This window comes from Cebus imitator, unplaced genomic scaffold (genome assembly GCF_001604975.1).
Source record: "Cebus imitator isolate Cc_AM_T3 unplaced genomic scaffold, Cebus_imitator-1.0 Scaffold37, whole genome shotgun sequence".
Classification (NCBI taxonomy): Eukaryota; Metazoa; Chordata; class Mammalia; order Primates; family Cebidae; genus Cebus; species Cebus imitator.
The window spans coordinates 1,573,364-1,588,508 of NW_016107352.1; the positions used below are offsets into that span (position 1 = coordinate 1,573,364).

At 33.2% G+C, this 15,145-nt stretch overlaps 1 protein-coding gene across 12 annotated transcripts in view; it reads right to left on the reverse strand.

Annotated features, from left to right (window-relative positions):
• Positions 1–15,145, reverse strand: part of SGCE (sarcoglycan epsilon) — a 70,055-nt gene that overhangs the window by 34,846 nt on the left and 20,064 nt on the right. For 8 of the 12 annotated variants that reach the window (XM_017525129.2, XM_017525127.2, XM_017525124.2 and 5 more), the window contains 3 exons: positions 8,327–8,449; positions 6,207–6,364; positions 1,113–1,185 (listed from right to left, as the gene is read on the reverse strand). In XM_017525129.2, the coding sequence (XP_017380618.1) occupies positions 1,113–1,185; positions 6,207–6,364; positions 8,327–8,449 (354 nt within the window). The remainder of the gene's footprint in view (positions 1–1,112; positions 1,186–6,206; positions 6,365–8,326; positions 8,450–15,145) is intronic. The other 4 variants (XM_037737274.1, XM_017525131.2, XM_037737273.1 and 1 more) reach the window with 1 other exon arrangement.

Below are 15,145 nucleotides of genomic sequence, written 5' to 3' on the forward strand. Positions count from 1 at the left end.
AAATCTTAACTACAGGCTGGGCGCAATGGGTCATGTCTGTAATCCCAGCACGTTGGGAGGCCAAGGCAGATGGATCACCTAAGGTCAGGAGTTTGAGACCAGCCTGGCCAACAAGGTGAAACCCTGTCTCCACTAAAAACATAAAACATTAGCCAGGCGTGGTGATGGGCACCTGTAATCCCACCTACTCCAGAAGCTGAGGCAGGGAGAATCGCCTGAACCCAGCAGGTGAAAGTTGCAGTGAGCCAAGATCACGCCATTGCACTCCAGCCTGGGTGACAAGAGCAAGACTCTATCTCAAATTTTAAGAAAGTTAAAAAAATTAACTACAAAGTATTTGGTGGTATTTTCCCAGTCAACTGATAAAAAAGGGTTAAAATATTTGAGAGTAAAATTCTTGGAATACTTCCTTATCCCTAACTTTCAAAATTCTTAGGAAATCGCTCAATTTGAGATTTTGAAACTTTAAATTGCTGATAGACTCTACAAATTACTAATACATTATTAATTATTTAGGAAGGAAATTGTTATAGTTTATATAACTGTTACATTGTCATAATGATAGCCCTAAATTATAGTTTATTTCTGTTTTCCAGCAACTCTGTATTATCACATACACTTAGACTATTACCTATAGTAAATTTTTAAATAAAATAATAAAACCAGCTAGTATTTTTTTTTTTTGAGACAGGGTCTTGCTCTGTAACCTAGGCTAAAGTGTAGTGTTGCAACACAGCTAATAATTATTGACTGTGCACTTTGTGATCCGCTCTGTGATAAACACATTTCAAGCCTTAACTCGTAGAATCCTTACCCCATACTTATGAGAGAAATGCTATTGTTAATCCAATTTTAAGATGATGAAAAAGGCTTAGAGAAGTAAGGGGCCTATCTGTTTGGCTTCCTATCTGAGCTTTTCACCATCATAACACACCATGATACTTTATAACAAATTAGACATTGCTTAGTTTTCTTTTCTACATCTTATTATTTCATCAGTTATATTAGGTATGTGGCATTTTAAAATTCTTAACTACATTTTACATAGTTTAAAACATAATGAAATACTTCTTGTAAATAAGGAAATGATCATCAACAATTTTCATACCTACCTTCTGCAGACATTATGTTAATTATCAAATTATGCCTTGCAGTCTCAAAGGTGCGCCTATTGTAGGCAGTTATCTATTATAAAAGGAAAACCATATTAAAGAAGTGAAATATTCTTTGTAAAATGAAATTCATTAAGGATTAAAATGAAAACAAATTGTTGTTCTTTCCATTTTCATTACTTGTTGATATACTTACAATATATTCCTTCTCTGGGCAATGAGAGCTCAGAGCTTTTAGCAATATTATGGGAAAATAAATAATTAGTCAGATCTACTTAATGTGCTGAAACAAAAAGTTAAAATCAGAATGGCTCTTTCATAGAAGGCCATTAAGCGCTGGTAGCAACGCAGATGCATCATTAGTAAATGGATTAACCATTATGAATTACTTACTGGTGATGTTCTAAGATTTCAAAAAAACATAAACAATATATTTTTGTACTTTTAAATGGAGTTTAAGAATTATAATGGAAAGTACACTTTAAAACAAGCACATCTGTGTGTTTTTTGCATTTAGTACTAAACTGCACACCGATCAGTCAAAAAATGTCATAAATAACCCTTTGGAAATCACATCTCACTTATGATGGGAGTAAAGTAGTAAGGATCATAGTCCATAAAGCTTATGGAACATGCTCAAAAGCACAAATCAATCCCTTCAAACAGTCAAATATTAGTAAACATTTGCAGAGTCAATAGATTTACATCAAAGTCAATTCAGAAACAGCCAGTACAAACAACACACAAAGCAAAGGCCAACAACAGGATATGGCTTCAAAACTTAAGGACTATTTAACTCTATAACAGATATTAAATCATTTGGACACATCTGCAGTACCTCAAAAAAAAAAAAAAAAACACCAAATGATTGTGTCCAAGTCTTAGAATCCCAGCACTAAACTTCTGGCAATGATTGCAGCTTGAGGTGACACTGTGACAAAAGAGTAGGATAAAACTGACTTTAACTAAAAATAAATATTCCTGCGCATTTTAAAACAAGTATCAAAGATTTTTATACATCCCATATGAGTCTCAAAAAAAGAAAGTTGCAATTATTGAAAATACTGAGTTAGAACAGTAAGAATTTTGAAATAAATAATTCCAAACCTTTAACAATGTTTAAAAGGTATATGTTTTGAAAGGCATATAACTCCATAAAGTTAAAAGAACCTCTCCATGATTTGTCAAATTTCCATGAAATTTAATTATTTCCTTGCTGCTATCTGTTGGGACACATGATCAATTAATTTCACACCAAACATTAAAACTAAGACTAGCCATTAAACAAACTAGGAACTTTTGCTCAAATGAAACATGAAAAATGCAAAATACATTTTGAAGAACTTCATCTTTTGAAACGTTTACCCTGCAAAAAATTTAATCACATTTTCAATAAAAAGTATCAGTCCTCTACTATTTGTTACAGTATCATGAAGCTTCAGCTCAGGAAAAAGAAATAGTTGTTTTCAAATTAATAGCAATATTTTTATGGCTAGCCTTCCCTTAATCATCACAAATTTCATTATCATAAGTTTCATAAATTCCAATAAATGTCTTTATTTTTAAATAATGCAGACTATTGAAGGAAGTGAAGAATATTTCATATCAGGAGGAAGAATTTTATTATCTGGTTTTATAGTTGATGCTTAATTTTAACAGCTATAACAGAATGTAGTCCTTCTATAACTTCCAATGAGACACTTAACTGCTGTAATATTCTCATATTTTACTAATGATTACGTGAAATCTTCAAAGCAGAAGAGTATGTGTGTTTCTATATGTGCATGCTTTATATTTGATTTCCCAATTTCTAAAATAGAGCCGATCTATTTTAGACACTTAAAATCTAAATTTTCAGATAAATATCTACTGAATTAGTAGACTTATATGATTAAATATTATATATTTAAGATATGAAAATTCTTGACTAACTTAAATAGAATAATATTTAAAAATACCATTCCTGTTACTATAAATGAATGCAAAAATGAACTATTTACAGATAAATCACTACATTATATGAAATATATGGTAAACTTCCATTTTTATTGTTTTAATATATTTTTATACATATTCACAACACTGTATGTTAAAGTATATAATGAATGCACTCATAATGAACTCTTATGAAACCACCTCCGTATATGTGTTCCTCTCCTAGCCTAAGCCCTTGCCTCTCCCCAACCAGAAGTAGTCATTTTGGATTTGGTGTTTAACAGTCCATTTATTTAAAATACAGTTTTATTATAATTACGTGAATGCTTAAAGCATATAGTTTAGTTTGCTTGTTTTTGAGTCCTACCAAAATGGCAAACTATTATATGTAGTCTTCTAGTACTTTCTTTTAAATTAAACATTGTGTTTAAAACATTTATCCATATTGCTGGGCAAGCTTAAGTTCATTGTTTCTCTGAACATTCACTGTTGTGAATAGACCAAGATTAACGCATTCTCTTGCTGATAGACTTTTGGATCTCTATTGTTTTGTGGCTTTCCAGTGTTGTGCTATATAAATGTTGCTTGATGAGCATGATTGTATGTGTCTCCAGGAGGGCATTCACAAGTACTTCTTTGGAGCATATTGCTAGAAGTAGGGCTGCCAGATCATAAGGTACAGGGACACTCAACTATATGAGATATTCAGTACTGCTTTCCAAAATCGTGATGCCAACTCCCACATCCATCTGCAATAAATTTTACTGATGGCAAAATTTTCATTGTGATCTCAATCTGAATATTCTTCATTACCCATAAGAGTATGCTACTTAAGTTTATTGGCATTTGTGTCTCCTCTTTAGTGAATATCTGTTTCTTATTTAATTGCAGGATTCAGTTTTCATTTTAGATACTCTTAGTCAGCTATATGTATTGAAAATATCTTTTCCCAGTTTGTGACTTGTCATTTTAAATCATGCTCTGGTTTAATGGTTGATGAACAGACATTCACAAATTTCATATAGTTAAACTGATCAATTTTTTCTCTTAAATAAAAATTTTTAGGTCTTAAGAAATCCTTCCCTATCTAGAGGTCAAAAAGAGATTTTTCTACATTTTATATAATTGTTTAAAATTTTGCATTTTACATGTAATCCTTAATCTACCTAGACTTGAGACCTGGCATATATTCTGTAAGATTTATTCCTAGTTCCTCAACATTTTTCTGCTATTAAAAGTAGTATTTTTTAAAACGTGTATTTTCTCAATACTTGCTATTCATGTATAGAAATGTAACAACATATTGATCCCACAGTTCACTGCTAGCCTTTCTTAAGATTCTTAATATTCTATAGACAATTTATATCATTGATGGTTTCCATTTCTTCTTTTTAATCCTTATGGATTTAATTTCTTTTTCTTTCTTTATTGTACTAGCTCAGACTTCCAATATGTTCTATAATAGATTTATCAGACAGAGTCATTCTTGTTTTGTTCCTGAATTTAAATGAAATTTCTCTAACATTTTACTATAAACAATGATGTTCGCTATTACTTTTGGTAAAACCTGGCAAATTAAGGAAGTTTACTTCTATTCCTAGTTTGCTAAGAGCTATTTTTTCTTATCATGAATAGGTAGTAAACACTTTTTCGTAACTATCAAGGCAATTATGTTGTTTCTCCTTCTTTAATCTGATAATGTGGTAAACTGCATTTACGTATTTCTTTTATAGCTTTTACTGAATATTTTAAAAAATTAATTTGACAATAGTTCAAACTAACTTGCTTCTTCTAAGTACATTTCTATCTTATAGCTACACTGCCTTAAGGAATAAGATTTATAGATAGAAATCACTGAACAGTTAATTCAAACTTCAATTCCAAATTAGTGGCCAATGTGGAAGTTCATATCCACAGTTCACAGCTGACTAAAACGTCGGGGAAAGACCCATAGGATGTAATCCTCTGAAAGTTTGTAACTGATAGACAACGTGTCATCTGGGACCTGTACAAGCTCCTAGCAATTCCACTGGCAGTTTCTATGCTGTTGCCCTGGTCACCACCAGTAAACCCTTATGGGACTGGACAGTTAAATTAGAATCTAAGTTTTTCAGGACATCAAGACCTAAAACTATGGTAGGACTCTCCTGTCATTAATTGACATTATAATTCTTATTTCGGGGGGTACAATAAATAGTGGACCACTTTTAGCTTTTACATCCATTCATTTTTTTAAGTATTATATGAATTCCCACTAAAGATTCAATGTAACAACTGTTTTGTTGTTGCTGTTTTAATTTCTAATATCTCCCAGGTATGATGCTAGGTGCTGGTGAAGACCTGATGAATGGTAACATCACCATCACTTCTAGAATAAAGGCTAAACACATCAGGATGGCTTATAGAACCCTCAAAGATCTGCCCCTACCAACATCAACACCTCCCATTCCCATCATTTGCCTACTGGGGTACATCTTATTCCAGCCACACTTATAGTTCTCTGAGACCATGTGGCTTTTCTTATACTTCCAAGATTTTGATATCTTGTTTCCTCTGTCCAAGATGGCCCTCCTTCTACTTTGTGAAATAAATTCTTTACCTTCTTACAACTCTGTGTCAAACAGCACCTTCTTACTATAGCAGTTATTATAGTGTTGGCTAAGTATTGTTTGCATCCCAGTCCTCCAACCCCTGAATGGTAAGACATGGCAAGACTCACCTGTTACTTATCATTCTATCCCTAAGCACCTATGACAATGCTTGGCACATAGTAGGGGTATGTAAGATGTCTGTTGAATGGTTATGTTTCAATGAAAATAAAACTTCAATTCAAAATACAGAGCAAATAAGTATATCAAGTCTACAATTATTTTCTCAAATAGAATTCATATAACTATTTCTTTTAAATATAATTTTTTCACCAATTTAGACTGTCATTTTTAATATAAAAGCTGAGACAAAAACTTTATAGGTAAACAGAAAAGAATGGCACATTTCCAAATGTTTTCTACTGTGCTTCCATGCACAAAATATTAAAAACCACGATCAGAGAACTTTAATTTCAACACTTAAAACTCAAATTACAATACACACACACACACACACACACACACACACACACACACACACACAGTTTTGCTCTTTCCAGGTGTAAATTACCTCAATGATTGTTGGTTTTCCCACATTTTCAGCTGTTGGAGACCCATATAGGACTCCATCACTATATGGTGTCCTTTGGATATATCGAAGCCATCCAGGTCGGTCTGGGTAACCCATTAAATTTGTATTAAATGTTATGGGATCATTACTAATCTCACCTAGATAAGAAACAGAGAATTAAGACATAACACAGTTATTTTCACACATGTTTCTTTGGTAGTTTCAATCAAAACATTCTAAAATTCTTTACTTACATTTGTAGCCAACTAAATACACACAAACAAAACCCACCTGAGAATTTAGATCAGAGCTCCATGTTAAAAAAAAAAAAATCCTTTTGGTTATTTGTCTCAAAATCTGATGCAACAAAGAAAGTGGATTAATACAATTTTCTTGGACATATATTTTTGGTCACCTAACAGTGAGATAGTTCTGCCAGTGAGACAACTATCTTTCATGAAAATTCCCTAATCATGCTGATGTACTCATTCTTTTGAGAAATACTCCATTCATGAAACTCTGGACACCATCATATGAGAATTAAATACATTCCAAAATTTAAAAGTATCATCAAAACAAAAATAATGCAATTTTAAAACACTGGAGAATAGGATGAAAAAGATGTTACAAATCCATAACAAGTATACTAATGGCAGCATTTATTAATAACAAGCAGTAACAGCATCATTTGTTAGCAAATCCCTAGCCCTGTGTTAAATGTTTTACAAGCCCTATTTCATCTATTTTCACACATACCTATGAATCTACTACTAGTATTAGCCCTAATTGTATTGATGGAATGAATATGTAATTTTCCACATTAAGTTACTTCTCCATGGTCATATTAAATGGTGAAACTGTAATAGCATTTAATCCTGGCTGACTCCAGAAACTATGCTCTTAACTACATGCTTTTCTTCCATAATGTTAGAGCTACTGCTCAAAAGGTTGAGCCATATAGTTTTGCAAACGTGGGATGCCTCATAAGAAAACATTTTTTTTTTTTTTTTTTTTTTTTTTTTTTTTTTTTGAGACGGAGTTTCACTCATGTTACCCAGGCTGGAGTGCAATGGCGCGATCTCGGCTCACCGCAACCTCCGCCTCCTGGGTTCAGACAATTCTCCTGCCTCAGCCTCCTGAGTAGCTGGGATTACAGGCACGCACCACCATGCCCAGCTAATTTTTTGTATTTTTAGTAGAGACGGGGTTTCACCATGTTGACCAGGATGGTCTCGATCTCTTGACCTCGTGATCCACCCGCCTCGGCCTCCCAAAGTGCTGGGATTACAGGCTTGAGCCACCGCGCCCGGCGAGAAAACATTTTTTAAAAATAATTGATGAAAAGACTACCTCTTCTTCTTGAATACCATTAGGCATATGGCTAACTATATTGTAAGAGAGTTTTCAGGTACAGTATTCATCATGTAATCTTCAAAAAGAATAGTTATATCAATTCTAATGCTAAAAACATATTCTTACACAATATAATTTTCAAAAAATTCGTTTTTATTTGATATTTAAGGAAGAGTTATAATGATATGTCTTCTCTTGCTATTCTTTGTGTATCTTCATTAATTTGATGACATTTATGATCATTTAAAATAGCATATTTAAACTAATAGTGAATTAAATAAGACTTCATAATTGGTATCGCTTAAAAGGAAAAATTAATCTCCATAATATTATGAAGTTATACAAAATTAACTCCTATTATAAAAGCTTTTTAAAAATTCTTACCTAGAGCCATTTTTCATTCTCTTCTACCGCATATGTATAGTTTTCCAAAAATCAGTGTGCTATGTGAGAATCTAGGTCTTAATATGGAAAATTATAAGTTTACAGCTATAATTATTTCCATGTGAATATAGGTAGATTGCTTTTCAGAGACATAACATTCAAGACTGAAAATCCAGAAATATGCTTTATTTAAAATTCAAAAATAAATTTTCTTCTGCAATTAAATTCCTAATCTTAAAATGAGAAATATCCTACAATTTATCACGTATTCAGACCATTTGAAATAATGTTAATGATATTTTATCACACATTGTCTGGATTATGCAAATTAAACAAAAAATTTAGTAAGTTAACTACTTTTCTTTTCCTCACAAAGAACATACCAGGTTTGGGGTAAGGTGGAAATTCCCCCTTAAAATATTCTCTTTCCAAAACATGAACAAAGAGGACACCTGCTGATGGATATACATTCCGATCGGAGTGTACCTTGCAGAAAATAGTGTACACTGAAAACAAAGAGGAAAGATAAGTGACAGAAAGACAAATAATAAGATATGCCCTTGATAATTCAGCTTACACCGTTTATAAAGAGGGGTCCTCACTATGTAGACATTTCTGGGAAAACTGAAGCAACATGCAAGGAAGCTGTTAATAACAATTGTTTTAAACGGAAGTGATTTCAGGACAAAATGGGGGAAAATTCCCCTGATTTGTGTTTAGAGCCTTTTCAAACACTATATAGACAAAATTAGGCACATACATAGACAAAATAATGAAGACATCCATAATATCATTTTGATAATTTCTTTTTACTTGGATGTTATTATCAACAAAATATATCATGAGAACTGACCAGCTACATAATTGATACAGATTTTTTTCTTCTTTCATATTCTTTAAAGCAAAGTACATAGAGTAATTTTTAAGTAGTAAGAGTTCATACTGTACTAATTGTTTTCTAGACAAAACATGTCAGACTATATAACACTATCAATACATGTAATGTGGCTTTCATGAATACTTACAAAAATGCATTGGGTGCTTTTTCTGGGTATTCATTCCTCGTATCTCTCTTAGAAATGATTTATTCAATTTTGCCTGCTCTTTATATTTAATAATTCAAACAATATAATCTATTCTATTATGCTGCATCCTAAATAAGCAATAACAATTACATAATAAAATTCAGGCCAAATTATTTATTTAAGTGAAATAAGCAAATTTCATGATTTACCAGTTACTTAAGACTTATCATGTGAGTACATTAAAATGGCCAATTGTTTTGATTAGTTTCCACCTATTGTTTTTGCTCTGCTAGCATCTTCTGCACTAACATATTATTGCCATTACTCTCATCACTTCTACAATCTCTTTGGGGCTTTTATTTTCCTGATTGGCTAGTGGCTGTAATTTTTAGATAGATAAACCCTATCAGGCCAGTTCTTTCAAGTCATTGGTGGATTTGTAAATATGATAATTAACCTTAAGAACCCCAAAGCTGCTCACTCCAAGCTCAAAACTTAACTAAAAGCCTTGGATAGCAAGATCACTGACACTACATTTTTCAGCACAAAAATAAAAACTCCCACAAAATGTTTCTTTATCTATGAAAATTTATCCCTGCAGTTCTATAGATGGCTGCCAAAAAAGGGGGAACTGAGCTAAAATATTTGGCTTGTACCTTCGCGTTTCTACAGCTATACGCCTAAAAACACAACTTCAAAGGCCTAGTAACAGAGGGAAGGAAGTTACAAGCTATGTTTAAACTAGGTATGTAGAGAGACCTATTCTTTCCTGAGTTGTTTTGTACTAGTATTCATAAGTGATTTTTCTTGTGGCATTTACAGTACCCAACTTCTACTCAAGAACAATGTACTTACCAACAGGAATAATCCCAGTCCCCAAAACAAGAATGGATGAATCACAGAAAAATAGTAAAGATGGGAATTTTACACTTTTGTTTTTTTTTTACCAGTTTGATACCACAATGTACCCTGAAAGCGAGGTGCCATGAGGAATATGAAGATGAAAGAGACCCTGCCACTGCTTTCTAGGAGTTCACCATCTGGTTTGGGAGACCAACATCCACCTAATTTTGTATTATTCCAGAGGTAAAACTGCTTTGGCAACACCTGGAAATACGGGAGGAGCAATTAAGGTTGGACAGATCTGGAAGAGATTTATGGAAGAAGTGGAATCTAATATGGCTCTTAAAGTACTACAGTAGTAGGATTCTGAAATTCAGAGATGTGGAATTTGGGCATTTCAGCAGTAAACATACATGTTAAGATACAATACTGGATACTGTGGGGGCCTTTCAGGAAAGGGAATTAAGGCAGTAATGCTGGATCCTGGGGTAAATTTAAGGTAGGGGGAGGCAAAACTGGGAAGAAGAGTCAAACAGGGAGAGTTTTGAACTCCTGCTAAAAAGTCATTTCACTCTATATCAAAGTGTTTAAATTTTGGATCACAATCCTACATCCAAAGCAGAGAACATTTCAAATAATCTAAAGGAATCTCTTTGGAGTTTATCTAATTATCTAAATTATTCTTTCTAGAGATTAAAAATACCTCAAAGTATAGCACTAAGTTTTATTTATCTTGCCATTTTCTCGGCAGCTAGAAGAGAGTCTGGTATATTTGAAAAATTGTATCAATGCCTATGGAATGGATGAGTGCATTGTAATACAAAGTATGGCAGAGGCAAACACAAATTTTTTTCCTATTAGTGAACTAAATCTATATAATACTTAAAGGGTAGCATCCTGTAGATTATCATCCTTCACTGACATTCTAAACAAATAGTCTCCCTCAGTATTTGCTGCTATAAGGTGCTAAAAGCTAGCTTACAAAGCAAAATGAAAGGTTGTTCATATTAAATAATACTGAAATGGTTTCCATTTTCTACATTGCCCTCCACATGTCCTGAAGTGGAACCATTAAAGAAAGGGTACCTGCCACTCCATATCATCTCCCTTCAAGAACTTGCATAGAACATCTCAGTTTCTGCTTTTACGAAAAATATTTCTGCGATCTACAGAGCCAAGACACAATCTACCATGGCCCTCCTGGGTTTGAAGATGACAAGCACATTTCTTTATTCATGTGTACTCAATTGCCTTTCAACAATCTGCTGAACTGCATACTTGCTGGTCAGTTACCTTGGCAACTCCACAGTAAAGGCTGCTTCACTTTAAGAATAATATGCCATTCACTTTGAGAAAAACATGATACAGATGTATGACACATTCATCATCTAGAAATGGAAAATGACTAAGCCACTATGTTTTGTTTGTAAAAATAATACTTCCTTTCTGTAGCATCAGTTTAAATTACAGGCACCCACACAACATTTTAGAGCAGTGCCCTTTGCCTTTCCCTTTCCCATTTGTTACTTGCAAAACAAATAACTCTTCAACAGAGGCGATTTGGGCAGTGTTTACACCTATGTTTCATTTCAAAAACAACACATGACACAGAGAATTCAAAGCTATAGGTTCTTCTTCTAAACATGAGCTATATAAATAATGCTGATGGGGTCTGCTCCAATACCCACAGAGGCTATTACTAACAGTTAACACATGTTGCACTCATATATGCCTAGGCAGTACTCACAAACCACAAGCTTAAAGCACGTTGTTTTCCTTAAGAGCAAGTTTTGAAAATCAAATTTAAACACACTAAGAATCCACAACACTAAGATGTAATAATCTCTGAAATATACATGCATACAGTGCCATGCTAATCAAGCCAAGGTCACAGGGTCTGGCCTCTCTGTGTATCGCATGATTTTGCAATCTTCTACGGCTGCAAATCCATTACCTCTGCAAACATATGCCACTAGACACAAATGAAACTTGAAACCTATGGGTTGCTAAATCCATGCAATTCTATCATCATTAATGGGAAAAACAAACCAAAAGTCCAACCCACAAGAGGTCAAAAACATCATTTCCAAATAGCAAGGACAGCTAGATTAACAAAGAAAGAAAAACTTCTGAAGACAGGTAGTCATAAGGAATAGAATTTTTAAAGTAATAATTATATATCTGGGATCATTATCTCACTCTCCCTAAACATAGCTCCAATGTCTCTCATCACCATGTTACCAAAACGTTGCTCACAAAACTGTTATCTGTATGTTTCATTCACAGGGTATAGAATCTGCAGCCATTTCAACAACTCTATATTATGTGACAGCACACAGAGCCCAGAATCAAGTAACAGACCATGATAGTAGCAGCAAAAAAAAAAAAAAAAAAAAAAAAAAAAAAAAAAAAAAAAAAAAAAAAAAAAAAAAAAAAAAAAAGGACCTCATGCTAGCTAAACAATATCTTGTCTTCCTTTACTAACAGTCCAATGGAAACTTTCTCTCTCCATGATGAAAATATAAGGGTGTGCTTGTGTGTGCTTACTTACAATTACCTTCAAAGCTAGTTTCAATGTATTTAGTAAACATTAAATTTTGAAAGTATTATGGTGGTACGTTGCTAATGAATCCACAGCATATAACTTCACAATTCTCACAGTGATTATTCTTAATGGGATATTAATAAGCACAAGCACACACACAGCCCCTTCGCTACAAAAATGTCCAGAGAACACTTGCCAGCCCTTTTTCTGCATCACCAAGAACAATTACATGGCTATAAAGATAAAATAACCACTGAGTATGAGACCCTGCAAGTTCAAGCTAGTTTTAAATCTTAAAGCCATCTCTCTTCTGAAATCTTTGAGAAGAAAGTCAAAAAGTATCATCGATATATATGTCCAGGTGACTTTTATTAGGTACCCAGTATGTTTAGGTCTCTCTTATAGATGCCTTATCAATAAATTCATCATTTTAAAAGATCCATTTATATAATCATTTTCTAATTTTTAACGTTTACAAGGATATCGTAAAATCTCAGTTTACCAGAACCCCGTAAAATGAATTGTTCCACAGAGCTAATTTTTCTGAAGTACTCTGCGGTCAACCCTTTTTCATGACGGTATAAGATTATCATTTTGTACATCAGTTATTGCACTCTGCCCTATTATATGGTGATACCCTTAAGGACTGTCTGGTTGCCTTGTCATTTACTGATCACACTGTGGGTCCTGGTCTGCTAATGTTTTTTAGGGTTGTGTGTTTTATAGATTTTCTGTTTTCTCTTTTGTAGACAAGTTGTCAGCTGTCATTTCTCATTGCTATCAGTATGTTTCCCATAGCAGCTTCTCTATCCCCTCTAATTTGCTATTATTAATCAGCTGCAGGTTTAGAAACCAGACTACCAAATTAGGCAGGGTTGCACATTAAAGTAAAAGCAAATACGTGCTGTTTAACACACATAGGGCTCTGCTAGATGTAAAAACGGGAGCCTACATTTGTAGCATCTATTTTGGCTGCCAAAAGACCCTTTTGTGGCATATTTCCTGGTTCTTGGTTGACGCAGTAAACTTCTAAATAGATGATCTTACTATAATTGGGAGAGAGCCATTACTTAAGGCGATGGCAGCAGAAACTCTGTCATAAAACACATTCACAAATAAGTAGGTATACAATTGAAAGTCTTAATTCAACCCATATATTACATAACCATGAACTGTCCAATAAAAAATGGATTGAATGCATTGTATAAAATAATTACTTATGTATTCGATATGTGGGAAATATGCTGCATAATTTAAACAAAGAGATCTATGGATTAAATGATATATTGCCCTTAGCTATCACTAAATCAGCCTAAGAATACTGTAACACAATGTAATTAATAAGTAATTTCTTAATAAGCAATTAAAGTGTATTTCTAAAAGCACTTCAATTTTGTCAATTTGCTTCTTACATAAAGAGTTTGAGGATGGAGGCTATTCATTGGGAAGCATTGAAAAAGTGTTTTAACTGAGTTCAAATTACTTAAATATGATAGTATATATTTAACAGCTGGGAAATTAGTTGTTTAAGTAATTTGAACTTAGTTTAAATATTGTCTTAACAGTAAGTATTATCTAAAAAAAGTTTTGAATAAGAATGATTTAGGAAGGTTTTAAGATATGTTTAGGCTATAAAGAGAGTACTGAATAGCCACCTATCTGCTGTATCTTTTAAAATAAATTGTTGCCTAAGCAACTAGGTATGATCATCCCTGATAATTAAAAATGTTAAGTACTGACAAAAATAATACTTCTTGTCTCATATTTTACAATTTTAACATCTAAAAACTCTTTGAGACTCTATACACATGAATTGATTACAATAGGTAAATCTCAGTTGCTGTCTCTGCATCAAAAGAACTCATTTTAAGGTTTGCATAGCCTGATATATTTATGGATTCCTTTCTAATTTATTTTTTTAACATGTTGTTAATACAGTCAAATTGAAATTTAATTATTAAGCCAGATAATTACTGTAGATAAATATTTTAAGAGATATGAATATCCAGCCAGTTACAGATACTGTTTTTGTTTTTGTTTTTCTCACTAAGATTTACCTTGTATTTTACCAATACAACTTTATGAATCTTAGCTTTTAATCAAAGGCTTTTCTCAGTAGTCTGCCCTTCACCTTTGAATTCACTCAACATCAAAGTACTGCAGGCCATTCATTCGGCAGCCGACAGCTATTGTTTTTGTTTCAGTCACAGGTAGTCCATGCCTTGGCTGTGGAATTCATCACTGGGAAGGCATTACAGTGTCTTTGTGAACCTCATTTCTCTAAGAGATATGGTCACTTTTCTTTACATGAAGCAGGAGAGGAAACCATTACTTGAATCTTCTACAAAAAGCAAGAGTTTCTTCATGAGATTTTTTTTCCAACTAAAACCATTTACTTTTAATTTTTCCAAACTGGAACAAAACATCTTGATTTTTATGTGATTTCATGTGTGTTTTTTTAAAATGTCACTTGGAAAGAGGTTGCAAACCACTGTTAATTGGTGACCAATCAGCTTAGTGTCATAGAATGCTACATTGAAAAGAGTTTTGTATGTCATCCTGTCTGAACATGCCAAATATATTTATTTATTAAGAGACAGATCATATTACTTCCTACCTCCATATGGCCTCTGCTTCCTACTCAACCCAGGATTCCTGACAGTTACTAACAGAGTTTGCTTGAATTTGCTCTTCAGGAGAGTTCAGTCCATTTTATAGATGACTAAATTGAACCCAGAGGGACTAAGTGACTGCTTCAAGTCTATAGGACCCATAACTAGAAAAAAGAT